The sequence below is a fragment of the Oryctolagus cuniculus genome, chromosome 10 (genome assembly GCF_051225735.1).
Source record: "Oryctolagus cuniculus isolate XC-2025 breed Fujian yellow rabbit chromosome 10, ASM5122573v1, whole genome shotgun sequence".
Classification (NCBI taxonomy): Eukaryota; Metazoa; Chordata; class Mammalia; order Lagomorpha; family Leporidae; genus Oryctolagus; species Oryctolagus cuniculus.
Genome location: NC_142876.1, coordinates 40,658,343 through 40,683,848, shown reverse-complemented (window position 1 = coordinate 40,683,848; position 25,506 = coordinate 40,658,343). Strand labels below are relative to the sequence as shown.

General features: G+C 52.9%; 1 protein-coding gene across 50 annotated transcripts in view; it reads right to left on the bottom strand.

The window, feature by feature from the left end:
* Positions 1-14,308: 14,308 nt before the first annotated feature.
* The window catches only part of CELF4 (CUGBP Elav-like family member 4), a 271,068-nt gene continuing 259,870 nt past the window's right edge, over positions 14,309-25,506 (bottom strand). For 29 of the 50 annotated variants that reach the window (XM_008261239.5, XM_017344136.4, XM_008261240.5 and 26 more), the window contains 2 exons: positions 24,042-24,213; positions 14,309-16,226 (listed from right to left, as the gene is read on the bottom strand). In XM_008261239.5, coding sequence (XP_008259461.1) covers positions 24,086-24,213 — 128 coding nt within the window. In that variant the 3' untranslated portion in view covers positions 14,309-16,226; positions 24,042-24,085. Of the gene's footprint in view, positions 16,227-18,185; positions 18,272-24,041; positions 24,214-24,533; positions 24,610-25,506 lie in introns of those variants that run through there. The other 21 variants (XM_017344137.4, XM_017344125.4, XM_070049907.2 and 18 more) reach the window with 3 other exon arrangements.

The window sequence follows — 25,506 nt, the reverse complement described above, 5'->3', positions numbered from 1 at the left end:
GCTGGGCAGCCTTGGCTGATGCTTCCCTGACACAACCCCACAAAGGCCCATGGCCTGATGCTGCCAGGCTGCCCCAATCCACTGCCCTTGACCTGTTGGCAGTTAGAAAACTGCTTTCCCTTCCTTGCTTCTCCCACGCCACCTCGTCCTTTTCCTCCCATCCTTCAACCACTTATTTTTTTAAAGTTTGAAATGGAGAGAGAGAGAGAGAGAGAGAGAGAGAGAGAAAGAAAGAGAGAGAGAGAGATCTTCTATCTACTGGTTCAACCCCCAAATGTCTGAAACAGTCAGGGCCAGGCCAGGATAAAGCCAGGATCCCAGAACTCCATCTGGGTCTTCCAAGTGGGTAGCAGAGAGCAAAGTATTTGAGCCATCACCACCTGCTGCCTCCAGGGTGTGTGTCAGCAGGAAGCTGGATGGGAAGCAGAGGAGTTGGGACTGAAACCCAGGCACACAGATGTGGGATGTGGGCACCCCACGTGGCACCTTAGCCAATGCTGCCCCTGCCTCATCGTAAGTCCCACGGCAGCCACGGAGGTGCTGAGGTGAACGGCTGGCGCTTACAAGGAAGAGTGGCTCCCTTGCTCCTCGCCGCTGCCAGCTGACATGGGATGAACTGCATAGCCCTGGTTTTCCACATCCTCCTCCCAGCAGCAAGTGATTTAAGCTTATTGGATTTATATAACATTGGGAAACGGTAAACTGTGTAAATTTGCTATGTTTTCCAGGGACAGTTATTTATGGAGGGGCATTTTTAACTCAAGTGCTAGAAGTATTAAATCATTATAATAAATTCATGCTATTCAGACTTTCTTACATTGTAATAAATTTTTTCTAAGCATGAATGAGGAAATCCATGACTCCCCTAATATACCATTATGTATTTCTTCTCAAAGTGACACAGCTTACTACATCAAGTTGGAGAAGAATAGAAGAAGATTTACTGTGCTAGGAAAAAAATAGTTGAGCAGTGATGAGTGTGAAGAGTTCTTGGGAGCTGGCCTGGCAAGCAGAGCATTCCCCTGCCTGATGCCGTCTTGCTCCAACGGGAGGAGCAGCCACACACGGGGAGGGCCTGGCTAGGGGCATATCCCCTGCACTCCCCACCTGAGCATTGCCAGAGCCCTGGGGCAGAGAAATGGAGCCAAGGACTCTCGTGGCCTCTGTCCTGTCCTGTCCAGGTGGAGGTGTTGGAGTGAGGCTATATAGAAAGTGAAAACCATTCTGTCCTCATGTTGTCAAATCCCTGCCAAAAGCACGGCTCCGCGTAGACAGCTGGCCAGAGCCTTTGGTTCTCGCTCCTCACCTGCAAGTCCATCTGGACCAGAAAGCTCGGAGTCCCCATCAGATTTCCAAGGAAGCTGTGGTCCCCCAAATAGCAGCCATCCATGGTTGTGCGTGAACTCTGAAGCATTTCTGACCACCCACTATGTGCCAGGCAAAAGCCAACAGTTTGGCTCCTAACCTGGAGCAGGTGCAAGGCAGTGAGACAGAAGATCGGGCTGAGCTGCAGTTAGAGTTCCCTGAGGGGAGTGCAGTCGCAGAGGTCTGAACAGCAGCCTTTTCCCGAACAGAGGGGCCGCGCAGACATTGGCAAGGAGATGAGGAACCCAAGGTGAGTGAGCCCAAGGACAGCTAAGCCTGCAGTTTGTACTTGGAGGCACAGCAAGGCCTTGTGGGAAGAGACCTGTGTAGAGCCCATCCTTGGCCTCAGCTTACAGTTTAATTATTGCTGCACCCACATTCAAGTCACTGCTCTACCACTGTAGCCAGGGGTGACACTGTATAAGTCACCAAACTCAGTGCCTCTGTGGGCAAAATGGGAATAGCTTACATATACACACCTGCCTGGCTTGGCCTGCCTGGCTGGGGTCTGATGAAAAGCAGCTCCTGCGCCTGCTAGGGAAAAAACTTTACACCTACCAGGCATGTTCCTCATTTATCTGCAAGCTGACGTGAGTGAGTCCCTCTGAAGCATGGGGAGCCGGGAACTCCACGGCAGCCAGGCAGTGCTGGGCCTGTCAGCTCCCAGCTGTTGCTGTTCCCCACCGCGGGCTCCACCTCAGGCTTCAAGCTGCTGCTTAGCTTCCAGCAGGGCGACCCATGGCCACACTTGTCCCAGTTGCAGCCTGCCATTTGCCTCTGTTTCTCCCACCAGCCTGGAACCTCCTCCACCAGGCAAGGTCCTGGCATTTCAGGACACCCTGGACTCAAGATCCCAGCCTTGAGGAGCTTCCGCAGCAGACAGAGCCCAGCGCAGTGTCAGGGCTGGGACCTCTGAGCTGTGGCCCACAGGGTCACCTGCCTCCATGTGGCGTCTGTGGGTGGCTCAGCACCCTGCCTCCTCCCCTTCCCGCCTCTGGTATTTTTCAGTCAGTCCCTTCTCTCTCCAGAACCCAATACCCAGTGACAGTGTTGCCTCACTTTGCTAGTCGGGCTCCTCCTAGGCCCAGGCGGGAGAATGGGTTTCCCTAGTTGTTTCTGAGCCACAGCTGGTTTGTGGCTCCTCAGTGGGCTGCAGGCAGAAACACAGTGGCCTCATCCCACAGCCCAGGACACAAGCTCGTCATGTCTATGTGTAGGCACTTTTCCTTTCAGGATAGCCAGCACGTGGCCTAGAAAAGACACAGACATGGCTGTCGTCCCTCCAAAGCCTGATTCAGGGGACGGACAGCTCTCCCCAGACTGACCCAGCACTTGTGCACGCTAGCCACGTTTTTTCTTCTTAACATTTTATTTTGAAGTCAGACTTAATGAAGATTTTAGAACTAATACAAATAATTCTGGTATACCCCTTGCCAATTTAACTCCCTTGCTTTAATATCCATTTTTTAAAAGATTTATTTATTTATTTGAAAAGCAGAGTTACAGAGAGGCAGAGGCACGGGGGTGGGGGGAGAGAGAGAGAGAGAAAGAGATGTCTTCCATCCACTGGTTCATTCCCCAAATGACCACAATGGCCGCAGCTGTGCTATTCTGAGGCCAGGAGCCAGGAGCTTCCTCTGGGTCTCCCACACAGATGCAGAGGCACAAGGATTTGGACCATGTTCTACTGCTTTCCCAGGCCATAGCAGGGAGCTGGATCAGAAGTGGAGCAGCCAGGACTCGAAAAGGCGCCTAAATGGGATGCTGGCACTGCAGGCAGCGGCTTTACCCACTATGCCACAGCACCGGCCCCTATCATCCATTTTTTTTTTTTTTTTTTTAGGATCTCTGTCCTTAACGTGTTGTTCAATGTGAATTAATGCTATAACTAGTACTCAAACAGTACTTTACACTTTGTGTTTCTGTGTGGGTGCAAACTGTTGAAATCTTACTTAGTATATACTAAATGGATCTTCTGTATATAGAGATAATTGAAAATGAATCATGATGTGAATGGAATGGGAGAGGGAGTGGAAGTTGGGAGGGTTGTGGGTGGGAGGGAAGTTATGGGGAGGAAAAGCCATTGTAATCCATAAGCTGTACCTTGGAAATTTATATTTACTAAATAAAAGTTTAAAAAAAAAAGAAAAGGATCACTAGGAAATAAGCACAGACCTGTGGGATAGAGTCAGCAAAGGAAGGACACAGGCCCTCTGCCTGAAGCTGGGTGGAACAGAAACAAGAACAATGCAATCCCTTTATGTTGCATCCAAAGCCCAGCTATAATCAAAATGCTCTACAGTTTTATTTAAAGACATGAGTTCAAATATTTACTCTAGGACTTTTTTTAAAGTTCTCCAGAAATTTATTCTTCTAAGATTAATTATTAAACTTGGCCAGGATTTGTACATTCCAAACAAAATATAGTTGAAAAATCATTTAACATGGCATAAAAAACCATGAAATACTTAGGAATATTATGAAATTATGGATGATATCTATGCTGAAAATAAGTAATAATGAAAGACAATCCAAATCAATAAAAAAATATGCCTTGGTAAGGATATCAATAAGATGTCAATTCCTCTGAAGTTCATCTATGTATTAACTGCATCCCACATCTCAGTATCTGGGTTTGAGATGCTGTTTCTTCACTCCAGATTACAGTTCACTAGTAAGGTGCACCCTAGAGGCAGCAGATGATGGCTTAAGTAGTTGGAAGCTAAATCTACTTGGGAGAACAGGACTGAGTTTCCTGTTTCCAGCTTCAGCCTGTGCCAGCCCCTACTGTTGCAGGTAAGAGTATGGGAGGGAAGGAGGGTGGGTGGGAAGTATCACTATGTTCTTAAACCTGTATATATGGAATACATGAAGTTTGTATAACTTAAATAAATTTTAAAAATAAAAAAAAGATTTATTTACTTTATTTGAAAGCACTACAGAGAAAGGGACACACACATACACACACACACAGAGAGAGAGAGAGAGAGAGAGGGAGCTTCCATACACTGGTTGACTCCCCAAATGGCTGCAATAGCTAGGGCTGAAGCTGGAGATGGGCCAGGCTAAAGCCAGGAGCCAGGAGCTTCATCCAGGTCTCTCCTGTAGGTGCATGATCCCAAAGACTTGGGCCATCCTCTGCTGCTTTCCAGGCACATTAGCAGGGAGCTGGATCAGAAGTGGAGCAGATGGGACTTGAACCAGCACCCATACGGGATGCCAGCACTGCGGACAGTGGCTTAACAAGATACGCCACAGTGCCAGCCCTTGTCATCCATTTTTTTTTCCATGCATTTACAGACACTCATTACTTTTCCTCTGAAATATCTGAGAGTAAATTTCAGGGCTAATTCCCCTCTTTCCCTAAAAACAAGGAGAGAGTCTTACAGAACCACGATACAACTAGCAAAATCGGGACATCAACTCTAAAAAGGTATTGTTTAATCTCACCTATAGACCTTACTTAAAATTTGCCAATCGCTATGCTAATATCCTTTATAACAAACCAAATAATAATAAGGACTGGGCCCCAGGATCCGATCCAGGATCACAAGTTGCATCTAGCTGTCATGTCTCTAGATGAGCACAGCCATTTATTCCATAGTGTGTCCTCCCATTTGGGATTGTCTGATGTGTCATGATTCGATTCAGGCCACGCATTTTAGCAAGAAGAAACACTGCAGAGTCCTTGGCACCTCGGGCCAGGAGGCCAGGAGAGCTCGCTACAGTCAGGTGCTAGGAACTTTGGTCACCTGATTAAGGTGGAGTCTGTCCGGTTTCCCCATTGTAAAATGACGGACTTTTCCTTTGTAAATGGTATCTTAATGGGGAATCCTTTGAGGCTAAATCAATCGTGTTTCCCACCTCTGCTTTACACACTAGTTCCATCATCCCTTTAAATCCTTAGCCTTCTCTGGTGCCCCTGATGACTCCCTTTGACCAACCTAGTGCTGGGGGAGAGATCAGAAAAAGAGCTGGTTCACTTCTTGCCCTAGGGACTGGAGTAGGAGCTCCCCATGGCACAGGAAAGTGGCCCCAGGGGGCAGGCCCTACTCTGGGGGCCATCAGGGTGCAAATGGGCTGGAGCCACGGCTCAATAGGCTAATCCTCTGCCTGCAGCACCGGCACCCCGGGTTCTAGTCCCAGCCGGGGCGCCAGATTCTGTCCTGATTGCTCCTCTTCCAGTCCAGCTCTCTGCTGTGGCCCGGGAGTACAGTGGAGATGGCCCAAGTGCTTGGGCCCTGCACCCACATGGGAGACCAGGAGAAGCACCTGGCTCCTGGCTTCAGATCAGTGAGGTGCTCCGGCCGCGGTGGCCATTGGGGGGTGAACCAATGGAAAAAGGAAGACCTTTCTCTCTGTCTCTCTCTCTCTCACTGTCCACTCTGCCTGTCAAAAAAAAGAGTGCACATGGAGGCGGTTTGACAGAGAGCCCCTTGTAGCAGAAGGATGCTGTACTGACACTTCTAAGAACAGGGAGAGGTTGAGAGAGCGGAGATGTGGAACAGCACACACAGCCGTGTGCATGAGCCATCGTCAGAGGCCCTAGCAGGACCCTGCAGCAGAAGCCCAGCATCCCAGGAGCTCCCAGTGCCCTGGGAAGACCAAGCTTTCACTACCAGGCTTTCTTCTGCCTCCTATTGAGAGACAGGTGGGACAATGGGGCACCGAGGGACCTTGCAGAAGGCATGCCAGGCTTGGGGTACTTGCGAAGAGACTATGGAACCAATATCTCACTCGCCACCTCTTATACACGCAGCACACACTGCCGAGCTCTAGCTCCATGCCCGGCACGGGAGTCAGCACTGCAGGTTGGGAATGCTCTCGAGTGTATTTTGGTTGAAAGGGGTGCCTGGAGCCCCGAAACATCCTGCAGCCACTCAGCTCTCAGGGCAAGGCGCAGGAGTCTTCTGCCCAGAGTACAGAGCCGATTGACATGGGCACAACACATGCTGGCTTCTCTCATTCCAGGTGACTTCTCTCCAGATCTGGGCTGCGGGCACTCACAGCCAAGAACCTCCGCTGCCCCCCGCCTTCTCCGCGGATGCCTCCCAGCACTGAGGAGAGAGCTCTGGACACAGCCCACAAGGGCCAAATCCTTGTGTCTCGGGACACCTGCTCGCTTTGCAGAGGATGAAACCGAGGCCAGAGAGGCCTGCCCCACGGCTCTGGCCTGTGGTTAGGTGGCATGTCTTTGTTGGAGGCATGGAAACACAGCAAAGAGAATTCAGAGCTAGGAGCTATCATGCAAGGGGCCTCTTCCGGTGTAACCCTGGACAATGACTCCAAGCATGCACTCTGCCACCAGGCCGACCTGAGTTCAACCCCAGCTCTGTGGCTCACTGTGCAACTGGCACATCTGTGTAGTGCAGTCCACACTGCTGGGGAGACCAGGCTGGTGTCAGAAGCAGCCAGGAGAGTGTTTGGATGGTCAACAAGGCCATGTCCTCCCCAGCCTATCCCCCATGTACCAGGACACCTGGCTGTTAAATTTTTCAGCTCTGGGGTCTTTGTTCCTCCACACCCCCTCCCTTGGCGTCTATGTATTCCTGCTCACCGTCCATGTCTGTCACCTGACACAGGTGTCTCCAGTCTGGCTCCTTGCCTTCCCACCTTGTGCTGCCCTGGGTCCCTGCACAGTTCCATCCCTCTATGCTGTGGTCACCTTTTCCCATGTCAGGGAACCTCGAGTGGGGAAACAAGTGCACCTGACTTTGAATCCTGGCTCCATTACCTCCTTGCAGTGTGATCTTGAGCAAGTTACCCACCTTGTTCAAGCCTCTGATCGTTCATCTGCAGAATTACTTCCAGAATCAAAGAGAATGTACATTAACGTACATCTGAGAGAATGCTCATTACACACCTCCCACGTTGCCTGGAAGGTGGCTACATGTGTGGAGTCTTCATCTCCTTTCCCCTAATTCTCAGCACAGTGTAGCCCATGGTACGGATGCTGTAGACACTGCTTTAACAGTTCAAGCAATAAGTTAACTCCCCACCCCATGGCCAATTTCACTGAAAGAGCAGAACTAAGGAGGCCCACGTCTAACCCAAAGGAAGAGTCCTAACGATGGGACCCAAGGCCCTGAGCAGGGCTGGGATGCCACGAGGAGAGGCCTGGGGCTGGTGTGTTGGGTCTGCCCAGGAGCCACCCACGAGCCTGCATCCTGTCTGCACACGGTGAAGATGACCCACAGAGGCCTTGCTTCTGAAGCCCCTCCCTGGACCCTGTAAAGAAAGCAGGGAAGGAAGGGAGATAAAGTTGGAAACACCTGGCCCCTTCCCTGGACTTCTGGCCATGCCTGTGCCCATAGCCCCTGAAGCTGGGCCCTAGGAAGAGGAACAGAGAGATGGGCATGGCAGAGCCGAGCCCCACTAGAGACCCTGAGGCCATGAGGCATCTTTGTGCTTCCAATGGAGAAGCCCGGAAGTCACTTTTGCTCTTGATATTGAGTTGTACAGAACCATACTGCACTGATCTGAAGAATTTGCCCAGAGTTCTCTCCAGAGTTTAGTGTACAAGGGAAAACAGTGGCCATCCTCCAGAGGCTTTTGAATTTCAAGTAGCTGCATGAGCCGTTATCAATATTATTCATGTCCATTTAATTTCCTCTCCTTGTTACTAATAGATGCTACCTGGGTCTGCGGGTTCTTTCTATCTCCCTCTATAGGCTCCTTTCTGTCCCTAACCCTGGCAAGCGCTACCAGGCAGGGGAAATACCTGCCATGGGCAACACGGTTAGAAACTTTTCACTCACTCTCCCGAAAGTACTTCAGCTCTGGGCTCCCACATTGTAACATAGTGGGGTAAGTCCTGGCTTGGGATACCCACATCCCAGATCAGAGGGCTGGTTAGAGTCCTGGCTACTCCGCTTCTGATCCAGCTTTATGCTAATGCGCACGCTGAGAGGCAGCAGATAATGGCCCAAGTGCTTGAGTCCTGCCACCCATGTGGGAGACCCGGGTGGAGTTCCTGGCTCCTGCCTTTGGTGTGGACCAGTCCTGACTATTGTGGACATTAGAGAATGGGCCAGTGGATGGAAGATCAATCTCTTTCTCTCTCTCCTCCTTATCTCTGTCACTCTGTGCACATTTCAAGTACATACATACAAACATACACACGTAAAGTACTCCAGCTGTAGCTCAGATAACCAAGGAGAGAAGGCAAGGAAAGGATTGGAGCCTAAGTCAACATGGACACCGCCATGTTTTAAAGCTAAAATTGGAATTCTTGAGAGGAGTAAGTTAGTGACAGGAGGGGAGGTGGGAGACAAGAAAGAAGGGCTGGAGGGGAGGTGTGGAGCAGCTGATTGACAGCTGAAGGGGAAGTTACAGCCTGCTGGAGACATGGCTCAATAGCACAGCCATGGGACAGGCCTGGCTACGAACCACGGCTCCTGGTCACATAGTCATGGGATCTAACCATGCCGAGCCTCAGTTTTCTCATCTGCACAATAGGATAATAATACCTCCATCGTTGAATTACCGAGAGAATTAGGTGAGGTTATAATTACACAGCCCTTGACACAGCGTCTACCACATAGCAAGCATCCCGTGAATGATGGCTGCACCCACGCCATGAGTGCAGCACACATGGTTAAGAGTGACTGGGAGAGCCTGATTCCTCTGCTGAATCAGCAGCCCTGAGCAGCAGAAGGCTTGGGCTCTTCTCTGGGGAACCCCACAGGCCAGTGCAGGAGTGTGGGCATCTCCCTCTGGCTCTGCATCTCCCTAATGAAGATGAAGATGAGAGCCCAGTTCCTCGCACCACCCCCACAATCCCCAGCCATGCACTGAAGGGTTAGGGTAGACGTGGGGATTTGGCTCGGCAGTTAAGACACCATTTGGGATACCCACATCCCATATCGGAGTGCCTTGGTTTGAGTCTTGGCTCTGCTTCTGATTCCAGCTTCCTGCTAAAGTAGCTGGGTTCCTGCCACCCACGTAGAAGACCTGGATTGAGTTCTGGGCTCCTGGCTTCAGCCCGACCCAGCCTTGGCTGTTGCAGACATTTTGAGAGTAAAGCAGCACCTGGAAGATTTCTCTCTGTGTCTCTGTCTCTCTACCTTTCAAATAAATACATTTTTTTGAAAAAGATCAAACTAAACAAGAAAATATGATAATGCTATCTGCCTCTAGGGAGGGGAACAGGTGAGGTCTTGAGATTCACAGGGTTGGGGGAGGAGAGCTCCCGGTATCCTTTATCCTACTTTGGAATTCTGAAATATCTGAATACATTACCTGGCAAGCAAAGAAGGAAAATGTCTTAAATGCAAATACCTAATCAGCATGCAGCCTGAGGCCCTATGAACCAGGAGGAGGGTGGGTGCAGGCAGCATTGGCCAGAATACAGCTGGAATGCTCTTGGCGAAAGAAGGGACACAGAGAGCCGAAGGGAAGTAGGGGAGTCGGCTAACAGCGGTGCTGAAAAAGGGGCAGTGGGAGCCAGAGGGGTGCCCCTCCAGGGATGGGAGCCCCCTGGGAACATCACGGGGGCACTGGACTTGAAGCTTCCCTCTGAGGGATGTCAACTCTCAAGGGAACCGAGTGAGGGAAAGGGAAGAGGAGGGGACCGCGGTATGAAGGCTCTGTTCTGTGGATCCGCACAGCAGGTACATTCACTAGTGGGAGCCACGTGGTGTAGGATGTGGCTACGTGCGGCCATGTCTCAGTTACTCCTTACATCTCTTAGGGGTGTCGCTTCTTATTCCTATTTTAGAGATAAGGAAATGGAGTCTCGGTGAGGTTACATTGCTTTTCCACAGTGACACAGAAGGTATCAGAGAGAATGGAGATTTGAATCCTGGCCACAGTCCATGTCTTCACTTGGGTATGCCCAATCTCTTCCACAAAAGGGGGAGGGGGTTATCCTGCACTCCTGGGAGTGTGGGAGCCCAGAGAAGGAGCAAGAACAGGAGGGAAAGGGGAGGGCAGCTTGGAGAAGCGGAGGCCTCAGGAGAGAGGAAGCGGCAGAGCGAAAGTAAAAGGCTCATCCTTGCAGAGCGAAAGTAAAAGGCTCATCCTTGCATCATCTCCAAGGCACAGAGCTGGCTACACACTTAACGCACTATTACTTACAAAGCATTTCCCAAACACCCACCTTTCAGAATCTGCCTTCAGTTGTCTGTAATTTGTCTTTTTTCCTTCCCTCTTTGACTCACTCAGTCACGCAGGCAGTGAATCAACACCGCCTGAACCACTCTGGCTGTCAGAAGGTGGTGGGTGGAGCAGTGTCGCCAGCCATCTTTGTTTCCGGGCGCATTCCATTTTGGGTAATAGGCAAATGGCATTCACAGTCAAGCCCAACACTCACCTTGGGCTAGGTTGATTGAGCCCCCGAGTGGTCCCCAAGCCCCTTCTTCTTCACCTTAACGGGGCAGGGAATGCTCTGGTTCCACCTGGTGTCGTGGGAGCACAGGCCCTGCAGATACATGCCCGGGCACCTGCAGATTCCCCCAGCCACACCCCACCCAGCCTGTCCCTAGAGGCAGCAGTGCCGGGAGATGGCAGCGTAGGCAGCCCTCACGTCTCTCTCCCTCTTCTGGAGTTTCATGTGAGAGAGGGGGCGGGATCCTGCTCAGGACCAGAAAACAGATCTTCAGCAAAACCCAGAAGCAGATGGGAGCTCCTAAGAGAAAGCTCTCAAGAAACGCTTCTTTTCACCTTTTCATGTAGCATCACAGAGAAGGGAGAGGCGCTGTGAATGCACAGGGACAAAGAGCCTGGAGGGCCCTGGAAGGTCCCTGAGGAGGGCCTCGCACCCAGAGCCAGATGCACCCTAGGATAAGGCACATTGCACTGCAAGTGTGAGGTGCCCTACAGGGCAGAGCTGGCTTCCAGACAGCAAAGCAGCAGGAAAGCATTGAGGCGCTGCTGAGATGTCCACCAATGAGCAGACTGCAGACCTGGGGTCTGTATGCAGCTGATGATGGGTTAATGATGATGCTAAGGGGTGGGCACACAGGGGCTCCTTATGCAAGTGTCTCCACTTTTTCTAAAAACTTTGGGAGTCTGAGACACACACACACACAGCACTCCCATCTGCTGGTTCACTCTCCAAATGCCGGCAATGGACAGAGCTGGGCCAGGCTGAAGCCAGAAGCCAGGAACACAGTGCAGGTCTCCCATGTGGGTTGCAGGATTCCAGTTATTTGCCCCATCACCTGCTGCCTCCCGGGATCTGCACTGACAGGGAGCTGGAATCAGGAGCCAGAGCCAGCAATGGAATCCAGACACTCAAATGTGGGCTGCAGCAACTTAACGGCTAGGCCAAACACATGTCCCACTGTCTCTACTTTTGGTTATGATGCTTTAAATAGAAAGCTTGTAATAAGAAGCAGAGGGTCTTTTAAAAACAGAAGCACTATGAAGGAACCAAACACTGCAGGTGAGACTGGAGCAGAGGCCATAGACACCAACAGAAATGAATGAGAATCGGGTCCTGGGTTTTCTTACACTGCAGATCAGAAGTTCTTAACCTGGGAGTGAGGGATGAGCTACAGGGACCCCGGCACAGCGAGTGACTCCATGTTGTCAGCAAGTTTTCAAAGAAGCTTTGACTTTGCCCCCAGAGGTTAATACATTGTATTCTCTCTTAAATGTGCTATGCATATATTAGTGACTTGGTGTGTGGGTTTTCAACTGCGGGCTTATTTTGTAGTCCTGGCACAGTCACATCTGGCTCTAGAGTTCTCACCTCCCCTCTCAGTCAACCAGGCCTGGAAGAAGCAAAGTTCACCAGTTGGCTCCACAGCCCCTCTCTGAGGGCCATTCCCAAAGCCCCCTACAACTCCGAGCCACGGCACCTCGGGGGCAGAAAGGCAGACAAGGAGACAAGGGTTCAGACTGGGGAAGTGGAGACTAAGAAACAGGAGGGGTCTGGGGAGCTCAGCGGGGGGGCCCTTCCCAGTGCTGCCTGGGGTGTGGGCAGAACAGGAGCTGGGCCTGAACCAGCACCCTCAGGCAGACCCCGCGGCTCTCAGGGCAAACATCCATCTGAAAGCCTGGTTCGGAATCCTCTGAGGCCAAAATCTGTACATCTCCCCCATCTCCCTGGAAAATTCCCTAGAAAACACCTGTCTGCTTCTCCTAGGGTGGCACTGCCCCAGGCTGACATCCAGCTGCCCAGGGTGGGCAGGACAGAGTGTCACCTGGGCTGGCAGCATGGTGGACAGAGAAAGGTGTCAATTTCCGGGGCAGTGAGGGTCTCACAGGTCCCCCTCACTCAGTACCATCTCCACCTAGGATGCAAGGATTGACTGAAGCCCCCACTGGCTGAGCCACGGGGCCTTGTCTCTGCTGCTTGACACTTGGCAGGCCAGGGTGAGGAATGAGGCTGAGAGGACAAAGGAGAGAGGAGAGGAGCAGATGGACCTGGGGTCCAGGTGTGGCTCTGCAGCCGGGGCTGCCACTGTCCTCTTCAGAGAAGACAATGAGGACTGGAGCCATTCCACACTCTCCTAAGGAGGCGGCCACAGGCAGGCAGACCGAGACCCTTACCTCCACAACTCCTCTGCTGTCCCCTAGGGATCTGAGCTTCCACGCCCCTAACCATGTAGAGATGGGGACCCATGGAGGGTGTCTGCTCCTTCCTAGGCCAGGCTGCAGAGCTGGGGGCTGAGGGCAGGGAGAGAGGGGTGCACAGGCCTGAGAAGTTTCAAGCATGTGGTATGCATGGGTTTGGGCTGTCATTTTGGGAGATCTACCCCCGCTTCGCCAGGTCCTGGCTTGTTCCCTACCCCATTCAGAAGCCACTTAGGGTGTGGATGGGATAGCTCTCCTCTGGCTCAAGTCTAAGTATGGAAAGTGAAAGTGAGGCACCCAGGAAGCTGCCCCTCCTATACACCTTTTCCACCAGCACCTTGAACCCCAGGGCAGCAAGCAGAATCTTCAGCTAGTTCCCTCCAAGCCACTGTCCCAGCATGGACGTGGAAGCCGCAGGAGCAAGAACCAGAGGCCCCCGGGGCTGGAGCTGTGGTGTAGTGGGTGAAGCCACCACCTGCAGTCCTGGCATGCCATATGGGTGCCAGTTCAAGGCCCAGATGTTCCACTTCTGATCCAGCTCTCTGCTATGGCCTGGGAAAGCAGTGGAAGATGGCCCACATGCTTGGACCGCTGTACCCACGTGGGAGACCTGGAAGAAGCTCTTGGCTTCTGGCTTTGGATCTGCCCAGCTCCAGCCAATGCAGCTGCTTGGGAAATGAACCAGCAGATGGAGGACTCCCCCCGCCCTTCTTTGCCTTTCAAATAGATAAATAAATAAATATTAAAAAAAAAAAAAAGCCGCCCAGAGGCAGATGTAGGGTTGTGTCCTCTTCCTTCTTCCCTCCCTGCACAGTGGCCCTCCCCTGGCATCTCATGGCCACTCCCTCAACCCAACTCAGGTGGCACTGTCAGCTTCCCTCCGTTGCGAGCAGCCGGGTGCCTCTGTTCTGCCCAGGCACTGTGGCCATCCCTGCCAGGGGACACACACACACACACACCAGTCGAGGGAGATTTCTCATTCCCACCACCTCCGGGGAAGGAGCCCACATGTATGACAGCGTCCAGGAGCCAAAGGACGAGCGCTATTTGGCACACGGGGCCACAACACAGTACAACCTGAGAAGCCCAGACCAATGAAGACGCGTGTCTTTCTTGCTGTTGTTTTTTTTTTTTTTAAACTGTGCTTTATTTAGGGCTAAGCTGGAGAAAGCGTCATCCAATAGTTACAGAAGGTTACAAGGAGTTTTAGGGAGTGTGAAAAGAGCAGTTGTACTGAACTGCAGCTGTTTTTTTTTTTTTTTTTTTTTTTTTTTTTTTTACATCTGGACATCCTAAAAGGAGGAGTCGAGAGAAAGAAAAAGAAAACTAAAGAAACAGTAATAATAAATCAACTAAATGGAAAGAAAGGAAAGGCAGGAGGTCCGAGAGGAGCCAGAACTTTGTTCTTGTAAAGGAAAAAAAAAAAAAAGATGGTAAAATGGAGAGCCCTCGGGCTTCCAGGTGAACTGGGCAACAGCGAGAAGGCATCAGGCAGAAAGTCAACGCCAGTCTTCCCAAGGGTGCAAATAAATTATAATAAATATGTTCTACTTTAAAATATATGTGTTCTTAAATAATTCAGTGTTTTTTCTGATTCTGAGTTTTTTTAAGCAATGTCTTTTAACTGCTCTAAAGTCATTTACCAAAGATAAATATCGTGCTTTCATTAAATAGTTTTCCTTGTTTTTTTTCTCTATCATTACAATTAAAAGTCCTACAAAATATGCAAATTTATTTACAGAAAAACAGAGCCGGCATCATTTAAACATCCCTGTTTTTCAAAATTCCTTGTAAACAGTTTCAGAAATTCTTCAAAGATTGTTTATGTTTCTCTCTCTTTGTTAAGGTTTTGTGTGTGTGTGTGTTGTCTAGTTTGACGATGAGAGTTCCCACTTCTCCCTTGCCCGGAAAGTCTCTGCAGCGAGCATGGAAGGCGAGCGAAGCGGAAGGTGTCCAGGGCTTGCGGGAAGCCGGCGAGCGCGCGCGGCTCCCGGAGCGAAGCGAGAGGCGAGGGCGGCGGCGGCGGCGGCTGCGGCGGCGGCCCTTCCCGGCCTCGGCGGCCATGGCGCGGCCTCCACCAGCGATGGGCAGCCAGGAGCCCGCGGGTCTGGGGAGAGAGTCCGGCCTGGCCCTCGGGGACGTCGGCGTCCGAAAGCACTCGCGGGGAGAAGGGGTCGATGCTCAGTCTAAACGCTACAAAAGTACAGGCCTACAACATCTGGGATTTTAGCAGTAACGCTAACTTCTATAGGTTTTTTTTTTTTTTTGTCCTTTTTATTTTTTTATTTTTTGCTTTCCTCTAATTTTTCTTCTATTATATAGGTATTTTAAACTTTTCCTTTTTAAAATTCTGTACAACTATTAGGATTTTAAGAGGGGGAAGAGTTAGAAGCATTCACAGACTTTTCACAACAGTGACCTTGGCTGGCAGGTCCCTCTGTCCTCTCCTGGCTTTCTCACACTCCACCATTGGCGAGTTTTCCTATGCGCGTGGCTTTCCCCAAATCTCCACCGGCTGCTGCATCTCACAGCTCCATCCAGACATATGATACAGAAAACCGTAGGAAAGTGTCAGAGACTCCAATGAGGGTCTTCAAAGCGCCTCTCAAAGTATCAAAGAACTATCGTCTTGCTGTTTTAAAAGCACTGAAGCGGAATTTTTCCTGTTTTTTTTTTTTAATTTTTTTCTCAAAGTTTTTTTTTTTTAATTTTTTTTATGACATTTTTCATAGAATTCGCTCTAAGCTGTTTCAGGAACAGCGGCGAGGCAGGAAGGAGGCTGCCCCTCCCCCTCCATTTGACATAGAGCTACACATCTGCGATAAAAAGTTTGGTCCTTTGGTCCCTAAATAGCTAAAGGAATGACAGAGAGAGAGAGAAAGAGAGAGAGAGAGAGAGAGAGAGAGAGAGAGAGAGAGAGCTGCTCAGTCCCCTGGGGACCGGGCCCCACCGCCCCGCCTGCCCGGCCTGCCACTGCGCCCAGGGCTGCCGGCGTGGCGTCGGAAGCAGCAGCAACTCCTCCCAGTTCCCAGCCCTTCTGCCTCCCCGTGCGTGTGGTTTTGTTTGAAAGTTGCCTTGTTGTGTGTGTTCCGTTTTTCTCCTTGTTCTTCGTCATCTTCTTCTTTGTGGCATAGGTATTGTTCCCCCAAACACGTGCCCTCTGAACTCCACAGACGCTATCCTTTCCTTGAATAAATGTTACAGTCGCACAGAGTGTCTGGGGTCTTCAGCTTGACTGATATTGGCTGATATGTCAAAGGTGTCATCCAACAGTTCTCATTTATAAATAGAGAGAGAGAGAGGTTTGTTTTTTAGTGTAGCCCGTTCAGCATCCTGCCCTAAAACGAAGAAAATCAGGGCTCATTAAGTCAAGAGGGAACACGCAAAAGGCACCCAAACACCAATAGGAACCTGCCTCGGGGTGAGGATAGGAGCTCTGGGGGATGGCGGGAGGGAAGGAAGAGAGACCAGTATGAGAATTAGTCATGATCATGATACGTTAGCAAGAAATCGACTCCTCCACTCAGAGTAGGGAACCACTGGGGGCTCCGGTGGTGACGGCTGTGGCTGAGCTTTAGCTGCGGGGAGACGGCTCCTTTGGGGCTCTGGATGGGGGCACGGCTAGACTTCAGGGGAGAATTTGGGACTGCGGGATAGGAATTCAGAATTCAACTTGGCTCTGAGGGATCTAGCCCAGATACCATATGCATACAGAAGCCTAGCAAACAAGGTTGGGAAAACCTAAGCCCCCAGCCCGCCCCCTCCCGGCCTGCGGGACTCGAATCATGCGGAATTCCCGCCCAGTCTCTGGCCAGCCCCTTCTTTTCTGAGGTCAAGAAGCGTTTGCGAGGCTGTGTATAGATATGTGTATCTGGATATATGTGTAGAATATATTCACCTGCACATATGTGGGTGTGCATGGATATGTGTGTATGTGCGTGCAGAGACACGCACATCCACACACACAATACTTGTCTCATACATGCCAGGGAATTTAGAGGAAATTCGGAGCTTCAGGGGAGTGAATGGGAGAACCTAAAAAAGGTCAGAACAGATTAATCATCAAACTCAAGTAAATTAACTCAGGCGGTTCTTGATTTTTGTTTTGAATGGTGGCTTTTTGCTGTTCTGTTTGGCTTTTAAGAACAAAAATCATGATCTGACTAGAATCAGAAGGCGAATGCTGAGTTGTTGTGAATTAACAAATGAGACTCATCTCCATTCTAGCAAGCAGCTTCCACTTATACATGGGGGTGACTGGTTACACCGAGAAAGTGAGAACTGCAAAGCCCCCGGTCCAGGGGACAACGTCATGCGTATATCAATCCATGCTGGCAGGTTTTTCACACTGTTGATTCAACAAACAGCAAACCGTACACAGCGGTCTAAACAATTACAACACCAAAGGAAATCATAAGAAAATTAAAAAACACTTGTGAAGGACCCTTTTTCAGTTGTAAACAAAAAGGTGCATTTTGCTTTTGTCAGTACTGTTTCTTCCAGACCAACCAAAAAAGCCCCCCCAGCCCCCAGAGCCCCGCCTCCCCTTCCCCCATCGAATTTAGCGGAAGTGGCTACAATACAAACCTTACAATTGTTACTGGGCTCTCTCACAGAGGCCTCTGGCTTTGTACTCTATTGTATTTTTTGGTTTAGAATTTTTTTTTATCATTCTGTTACTGTAGATATTTTGTTTTTGGTTTTCGTTTTTCCTTTTGAAGTGAGATTTAAAATAGCCTAACTGGAAAAAGACCAGCCCCAGGAAAGTGTCAATTGAAAAAGGCCCCCAAATTTCTAGAAAAAAATAAAATCACAATATTTTCAAGTGCAAGTAAATCAACCACGCATAGATATTTTTCAGATGTTTTCCTTATTTTTAAGAAAAAAATATAATGGTTTGCACAGTTAAAATGATCCCATGTTAGATAATTCAGGAATTCATCTTTATTTTTACTATTTTTTTGTTGTTTCATTTTGGTTTTTTTCTCTATGTGACATCTAGAGAAGCATAAAAAAACGCTGAACAAGAAAAACCAAACAACAGAAAGTAAAACCACTGCAAGCACCAAGAACGAAACGAAAATGAGCACAGCAAAAAAGATTGTGGCAGCACAAAAGTCAAGAAAATGCACGTGTGATCATGACTGGCCAATCATCAACTGATACGACATCCAAGAAAAACGCTCCAATCACAGCACCTCCACGAAACTTGACGGCAATTGTCATGCAACCGATTCTTAGCCTTGTTACATGACGCCATCATGTCACACTGTGAACTTTGAGTTGATTTGAACTTACGGATGGGGGACTTTTCTCCACTCTCATGTCATTACGTGAACTTTATTCCTAGCTCAGCGCGAGACTGTGGTGGATTTGACTGGCCCTGGTTGGGTTGTTGGAATTTGATTGAATGACAAAAGAAGAAAAGATTTATATATATATTTATATATGTAGAGAGAGAGAGAGAGAGAGGACAAGAGTGTGGGTGGGTGGGGGAGGCAGGGACGGGGGCGGTCAGGGGCTGTGGAAAGGCAGGGAGAATCGGGTTTAGGGTGAAGAAGGGGAAGGAAGAAGTTAAAACAAAATTAAAAAGAAAATATTTATACAGCACCAGACCACAGCATCAATCTAAGAGCTCTGATGGGAGAACAGCAGTCAAATCATAAGGGAACTGAAAGGAACTCAAAGGATGAAGGAAGCCAACAGACAAACGACATGGGCACGGCAACACACACACACATGCACGCACACACACACGTACACACACGGCTGTGTATGCGGACACAATGGCAGGACCTCACGCGGGGCCACCGAGGGCTTCCGTCACGCGGTGGGGGGAGGGAGGGAGGGAGGCATGGGCAGTTTGGCGAGGGGGCCGGCAAAAAACAGCCCCTCAAACCACCACCATGGCCGCGAGCAGAACTCAGGGAGCACACTGTCTCTACCACCCCATTCTGTCTCCCCCAACCCCCTGAGGGGGCCCCCAGAGCTCGCCTCCCCTCCCCCCCCTCACTGTGGCAGCAGCCTGTGGACCAGCAGGGGAGCTGAAAGGGTGGCTGAGGGGAATGTTGGTTCGATGGGATTCCTTGCCACAATGCAGTCGGCAGGGACAGCATCTCGGCTCTGCCCCCTTGGCCGCCATCCTGGAGAAGGGGGTTTCTAGGCCTCAAGGGCACCCACTATGAGAAGTTAGGCTTCCCAGCTGTGCCTCTGCTCACACCTCTTTGCTAGGACTGTGGGAAATGGGCACGTGCGGGTTTGAGGCGTGGAGTAAAGGATTTGGATGTTCGTGGTATCCCACAGAGGTGCCTCGGCACTGGGCATTTCACTGCACCATCACCTCCTGCCCGTTGCTCACTCTCACCCTGCTGCACTCTCAAGGCGGCCAGACTGAGGCCACTCCTGGGCACGAGAGGCCCTTGGAAGGTTCTGCCGCTCTGACCTCTGAGGGCCCACAGGCTATAGGTGCCCTGCAGGCTGGAGCCAGCAGAGAGGGGAATGGCGGCCCGCATCCCCAGCCCCTGCTGCTCCATCCCTTCCCTTGCACCCCTCCACAGAGAGCCTCGCGGGCAGGCCCGTCCCCCAGGCTGTCTCCACTGTCCCTTCTGCTGCTCTGCTGGTTCAAAAGGTGCACCCTTCTCCCTCACCTCCACTCGTCTGCTCCAGCCCTAGTTCAGGGTTCCCCCCAGGGATTTGTGGGTTCCCAGTTCTGGCCCTCCCTCATGGCTGTCCATGAATTTGCTTGCCATGTGCTGCTCCCCTACAGCACTCTGGTCTGGGCTTTCTTCACTTTCCTTGCAGGGTTTCCAAGCCAGCAGGGACCCACTCTCAGCTCTGTATTTCCCTTTGGGGAGTGAGGCAGGGAGGCCTGGGCCCTCGCGGTGTCACTGGGGGTCACGTGCAGTAGCTGGGTGGTGACTGCTTTGAGCCTCCTTCCTCCAGACCTGGCCCTTGCCCACCCAGGCTGGGGTCTTCTAACATAAGACCTCCCTCACTCAGATCAGGGCCCACCACATGCCCACCACTCCCGAAATGCCACCCTTGCCTGCATTTCCAATCCACTCAGCATGTGCAGTTGGCAGCAAGAGGGAGTGTGAGGCGGCCAGCACTGGCCAGCTATTGCCACTGCACCTGAGGGACCCTGGGGACTCTCCTCCTCCCGCTCCACACCGGCAGTCCCAGGCACCTCACAGGCATTCACTCCTTCCCACTCTTCTGTGGCTGTTCGCTCTCCCACCTTTGCTCCAGCTGCCTGTCAGGGCCAGGCTCCACCAGGGCACCAGGACTCAGGCCTGAAGAGCAAGCAGCCCCCTCCTCAAAGCTCTATCTCCAGAACTTTCCCAGGCACCGTCTTGTCCCCCACCCTCACAGGCATCCCTTCTCCAAGGAGCTGGCTCCAGGCCATGCGTGTGCACAGCTGGCCACTCTCTCTCTTTCAGGGAGCGCCTGTGCCTCTACTACAGGGGTAAGCCCTCCCAGCCACCCTCTTAGGGCCTCTCACCAAGCACAGCCCTAGACATGGCCACAGGACTGCAGACCCGTACGGAGGAGCTCAGGTTGGGTCTCAGAAGTTACAACTCACTTGGCCAGGCTGCACCAATTCTGATGCCAGGCGTTAGGCTCTAGCCAGAGAGGACCATGGTTTTTGACCCTGTACGAGTCAGTCCAAATCACTTGTGCCTGCAGAGGTGGGTCCAGCCACTGTACAAAAGCACCTCAGAGCCAAAGCCAGGGCCCTGGGAGACATGAATCCCCAAGGGGAGGGCCTGCTGTTGGTATTCTCCAGAGAACCACTGGGGCCCAGTGTGTGCTCCCCAGCTGGGGGCAGGTCAGGCAACTCAGAGGCCAGTCTCTGGGCTGGGCAGGACCGGGTGGGAGTGTTCTGCCTACTGTCTGTGGACCTGGCTGGAGCCCTCTCCTTCTGCCTTGGGTGCCTTCCTCTTAGTGTCCTGGTAAAGACTTCTTGGGAAAAGTCCTCTTGGCACAATGAGCTCAAGCAGCTAGAGGAGCAGGGGCAGCAGAGAAGCCAGGAATCTGATCCGATGGGAACGGACAGCTGTACTGACCCCAACTCTGATCCTACCCCTCCCTGGGCCTCACTGCATGGAACCAGCACCCCACTGCACCCCCACCCCCCAAAGCGGCTCTGGCTGGGTCTTTTGCCTTCCTCAGGCCTGCCCCACTCCCTTTGGCCTTGGCCTTGGCCATGGCCCCCAGGACTGCAGGTGGCCACCCTGGTCCCATGATCCCCACCTCATTACCTCTTTGCTCTCATTTATGCCTGGTCCCCTCAGCTCCTGCTCAGGCAGCCCTGCCCTTCTGTGATTCCTGTATCAACACCTCCAGTGGCCTGGGGCTTGGTGCAGTCCTTGAGCTGCTTTCCTGTGCTGCTGCCTCTCTAGCCTGCAGTCCCCAGGCCTCCCTTGAGAAGGCCCTGGTCTTTTCCTAGAGGCATCATTCGATAAACGCTGTCTAGATGAAGACTCGAGGACAGCTCTCTAGTAGGAGTCACTACTGCTTAGCAACTGGGCGGAGTCAGATGGAGGCCCCAGAGAAGTAGGTGTGGTCACAGGACCCCCCTGACATGCAGCACATTCCTGCAGTAGGGTAGGGCTCAGGGGACTTTTCTTTCTACTCACTGGAAGGGAACCAGACCCCCTGACTTGAAAGCTCATCTGGACCCCTCACCTGCTGCTGGGCAAGCCACCTAACCTGGCCCTGCCACCTCTGCGAAGCGGGTATGCCAGCAGTATCTACACGACAGGCAGCCACAACTGTGTGCTCAAGTCCGATAGGTAGGAGCTGCTACCTATCAGAGCAGCGCCTGGGGCAGAGGAGGTGCCTGTGAGGCTCTGCGATTCTTCCTGGCCTTGGCCTTCCCCAATGCAAGAGCCCACTGTGTTCTTTAAACCACTAGCTCCAGCTCTGCCTGCCCTGGGTCTACCGCGGGCCACATCTCACCTTGTGTCATGTACAGCTAGCCTGCCTTCCTCACCCCTTCACCTGCAACTCCCTCTGGCCTGGACCTGAGCATCCTACCCTGCCTTGGACCAAGTGGCTCCATAGGCCACTTTCAGGAAAGCTACTGTAAAATCACACCCACGGGGACCCCTGAGTTTCAGAGCCTGACTCTAGTGCATGCTCCCCTGCCCCCGACCCAGTCCTCTGATCCATTCCAACACCTTGGTTTCCTCCATGAGGGAATGGAAGGAAGCCTAGACAGGCAAAGCCTTCACGGCACAGCTATGCTTATTTAAGAAAAAGTGGTCTGGATCGCAAAAGAGCTGCTCTCAATGAATCGTCCATCCCCTCCTGCTTTCCAGAGACACGCCCATTTGCTGGCTGCCTCCTGTTTGGTGTCCGTGTGCACAGACCATGAGGGCAGGGATGGTGACCGTGTATATCTGCAACCCTAGGACTGAGCCCAGTGCCTGGCCCAAGCAGGTTCCCAAACTGAACAAGTGTGTGTGCTTGCACCTGTACACAGGCCAGCAATGGGCAGAGCGAGAAGGGCTGGTTTTGCTGTGCCAGGCTTGAGGAGAGAGGGGCTCAACCACCCCCAGGGAGAAGGGCCTGCTCCCCATGAGGGCTGCTACATGTTGGGAGCGGGAGGGTCCTCTGCTAGGGTCTCTAGCCCAATGGGCTGGGCAGGGGTGGCATTGGAGGGGAACTGGGAAACTGGAGGACTTCCTGCCAGACTTCAGCCTCAAGGGCTCCACTTGAATGTCTGCCTCTCACCTGCCCGCCCCTGCTCCCCAGCAGTCTGCGCTTCTAACCGCGCAGGGGTGGGCTTTTGCTTCCCTTTCTCTCCCTGCCACACTCTGAATGCATTACAAACAGCATCCTCGGCTGGGCCTTTCAGAGTATTCCAGACTGCACCCCCTTCACATCACATCCGGTGCTGGGACCCCGGCCTGAGCAGCTGGTGCACAGCCCTCTGCCTCGCCATGGGGCTGTGACCCGCAGAGAGGGATCCCAGGGAGAGGAGGAGAGTTAAGCACACCACTGTTCTATTCAGAACTCTCTGGTAACCCCCCAAAGTCCACACGATGGCCTCCTGGCTCCACACCAGGGACCCCCATGACTGTCCCCTGGCCTCTGACTGCTTCTGAACACCCTGCCTCCCTGGGGCCTGCACTCTGCCTGTGCCCTCAGTGCTGGTGTGGCTCCCTCCCTCCCCCTCAGGCCTCTGCTGCCATGTTCTGTGAGATGGACTCTGCCTAGCTGAGTGTAGCCCAGAGTGCTGATACACTTGCTAATCTGCTCTTTGATCACCTGTCACTGACTGCCTCCTTCTCAGTCTTGTTCACCACTGAGGCACAAGTACCTAGCGCAGCACCTGGCACACTGCGTACCGCTGAGTGAATGCAGGGCATGGCCATTCTGAACTGAAGGACCCAAAGGGGGCCTTCACCTCCCACCTGGAAGGAGGCCGAGGGCCTGCAGGGCACATGGCAACTGAATTCTGATGGCCGGGTCGTCTTCCAGGAAGCTGCTTTGCCCAGGGAGACCCATGGCCTGGAAGAGGAGTGGCTGGCGTCTCCTGCTGCTTGGCCAGGCTCAGCCTGAGCAGACAAGGGGGCAGCTACCTGCTCATGACCCAGATGAAACAGGCAGGGCGGGGCTCTGGTGCCATACCACCACCCCTAGCTTCTGGCCCACTCTCTTGTGTTTCCTGGGAAGGCTCCTTTGGAAAGCCCTGACCCTCCTCTCCTGATTACGCTGCAGGGGGGTGGAGGGGTGAGGGTGAAGGGACTAGGGGCAGCCAGCCCTCCCCGCAGAGCAGGGGAGAGGGCTGCCTGGGAGACTGGGAGAAAGCCCCTAGCCGGCTACAGCTCTCTGCAGGGTCTGCTGGCCCCGGAACCGTCCCCTTGAGCTTCCCAGGAGGCCCAGGGCCGCCTCGGCCCTGAAGGGTTTCCTTCTCTCCTGCCTCTGTTGCCCTGCACCAGGGGGCCGGCCCTGCCCACCTCTGCTGGGATGACCACAGCTCTGCACCTGCCCCGGGAAGGTCTGGGGCGAGGAGCAGGTTGAAACGGGCGCAGCGGGTCCAAGGCACAATGAGGGTCCGGCCCACGGAGACCAGAGGAGGCGGCGGGTCCGTCCGAGTCCCCTCCCCAGCCCCCCATGCCCGCGCCCCGGCCGCCCCCGGTTACCTGTGCGAGTCCTGGTCTCCCCCGGGGGACGCTCCCGCCGGCGCTCAGTACGGGCGATTGGTGTCTTTGGGCCGCTTCAGCTGCACCTTGAGCCTCTTCATGCCGATCTGAAAGCCGTTCATGGCCTGGATGGCGGTCTGCGCGCTGGCCGGGTTGTCGAAGCTCACGAAGCCTGGCGAGACACGAGGGACGAGGGCCTGGGTTTCCACGGGGCCGCCCGGGGCCGCTCCCGGCGGGGAGGGGGGAGAGGTGCGGAGGGCGGGGCCAAGGCGAGGCGGGACTCGAGGCTCCTCGAGGACCCCGCCCCGGCCCCGCCCCCAACCCGGCGGGGCCACTTGCCGCGCCCGCCCCCCTGCAGCCGCGTACCGAGGCCACACCTGGGCTCTGCGCGGTACCACTCGCCCGGCGCCCACTCCCGCAGGCGGGGCGCCCCCCTCCCCGGCCGGCCCCGCCACCTCGGCCCTCTCCCTCGGTGGGAGAGGGCGGACACACCTGCGGGTGGAGTTTATTGGACACTGTCCTCCCTGACAGGAGGGGGCCTGGCAGCGGGAGGGCACTGGGTGCCGGCCTGGGGAGAGAGAGCAGTGCGAGGGGGCGGGAGGGGAGGCACCACCGAGACAACTTCGCCGCCGCCGCGTGGACCGCCCCCCCTCGCCAGTGTAGCTGGCCGAGGGGGAAGGGCCAGAGGCTGAGGATTCGCGGCCCCTCCGCCCACCCCCGGGCTGTCCCCAGACGTCCCTTGGGGGACACCGGGGTAAATCCAGACCCATCGCCTTAACCCACCGCCTGGCACCCAGGGACTGTAAGCACCTCCCACCTAGAGTGCAATTTTCCAAGAAAGGAGGTGCCTTTCCCTGGAGTAAGCACGCAGCAGTAAATTGATGGGTGGCCTGTGACCCCCTCGTGAGATCTACAACATTAGTAAACTTTCACACCTTTAGTATCATTAATAGTAGCCAGCCCTCTGTACCCGGGACTGCAGAGTGCTTTTCTCACACGTTCAAGGCTCCTGGTCCACAACAAGCAGTTCCCAGATGCGGATGGTCCCTATTCCAAAAGTGAGTGCATCTCCAGCCACTTTTCCCCAGCTAGCCCTAACAGGTGCTTCTCGGGTTCCCTTAGGTCAGTTCAAGGCACGCTAACAAAAACATCTCCATCCTGCCTCATGTTCTCTGGCAAAGAAACCTTCACAGCTTAGTTTAATCTAGTATTTTCCTTGGGTTTATTCAACCTTAGAGTCTCTTTCTGCCATAGAATGGACTTAGGTCCTGCGAAACAGATGAAAACTCTGCTTGGTGAGATATGGCAGCATCCTGAGGACATGCCTCAGTTGGCATGCTTGCCCCCAAATGGCCATTGGATATATAATAAAGAGCTGGATGTACAGCCAGACTCCATGCAAACGAGAGGCTGTTTTCTTGGCTAATCATGCATGGTGCCCCAGGATGGTCTGCAACCTTTCCAC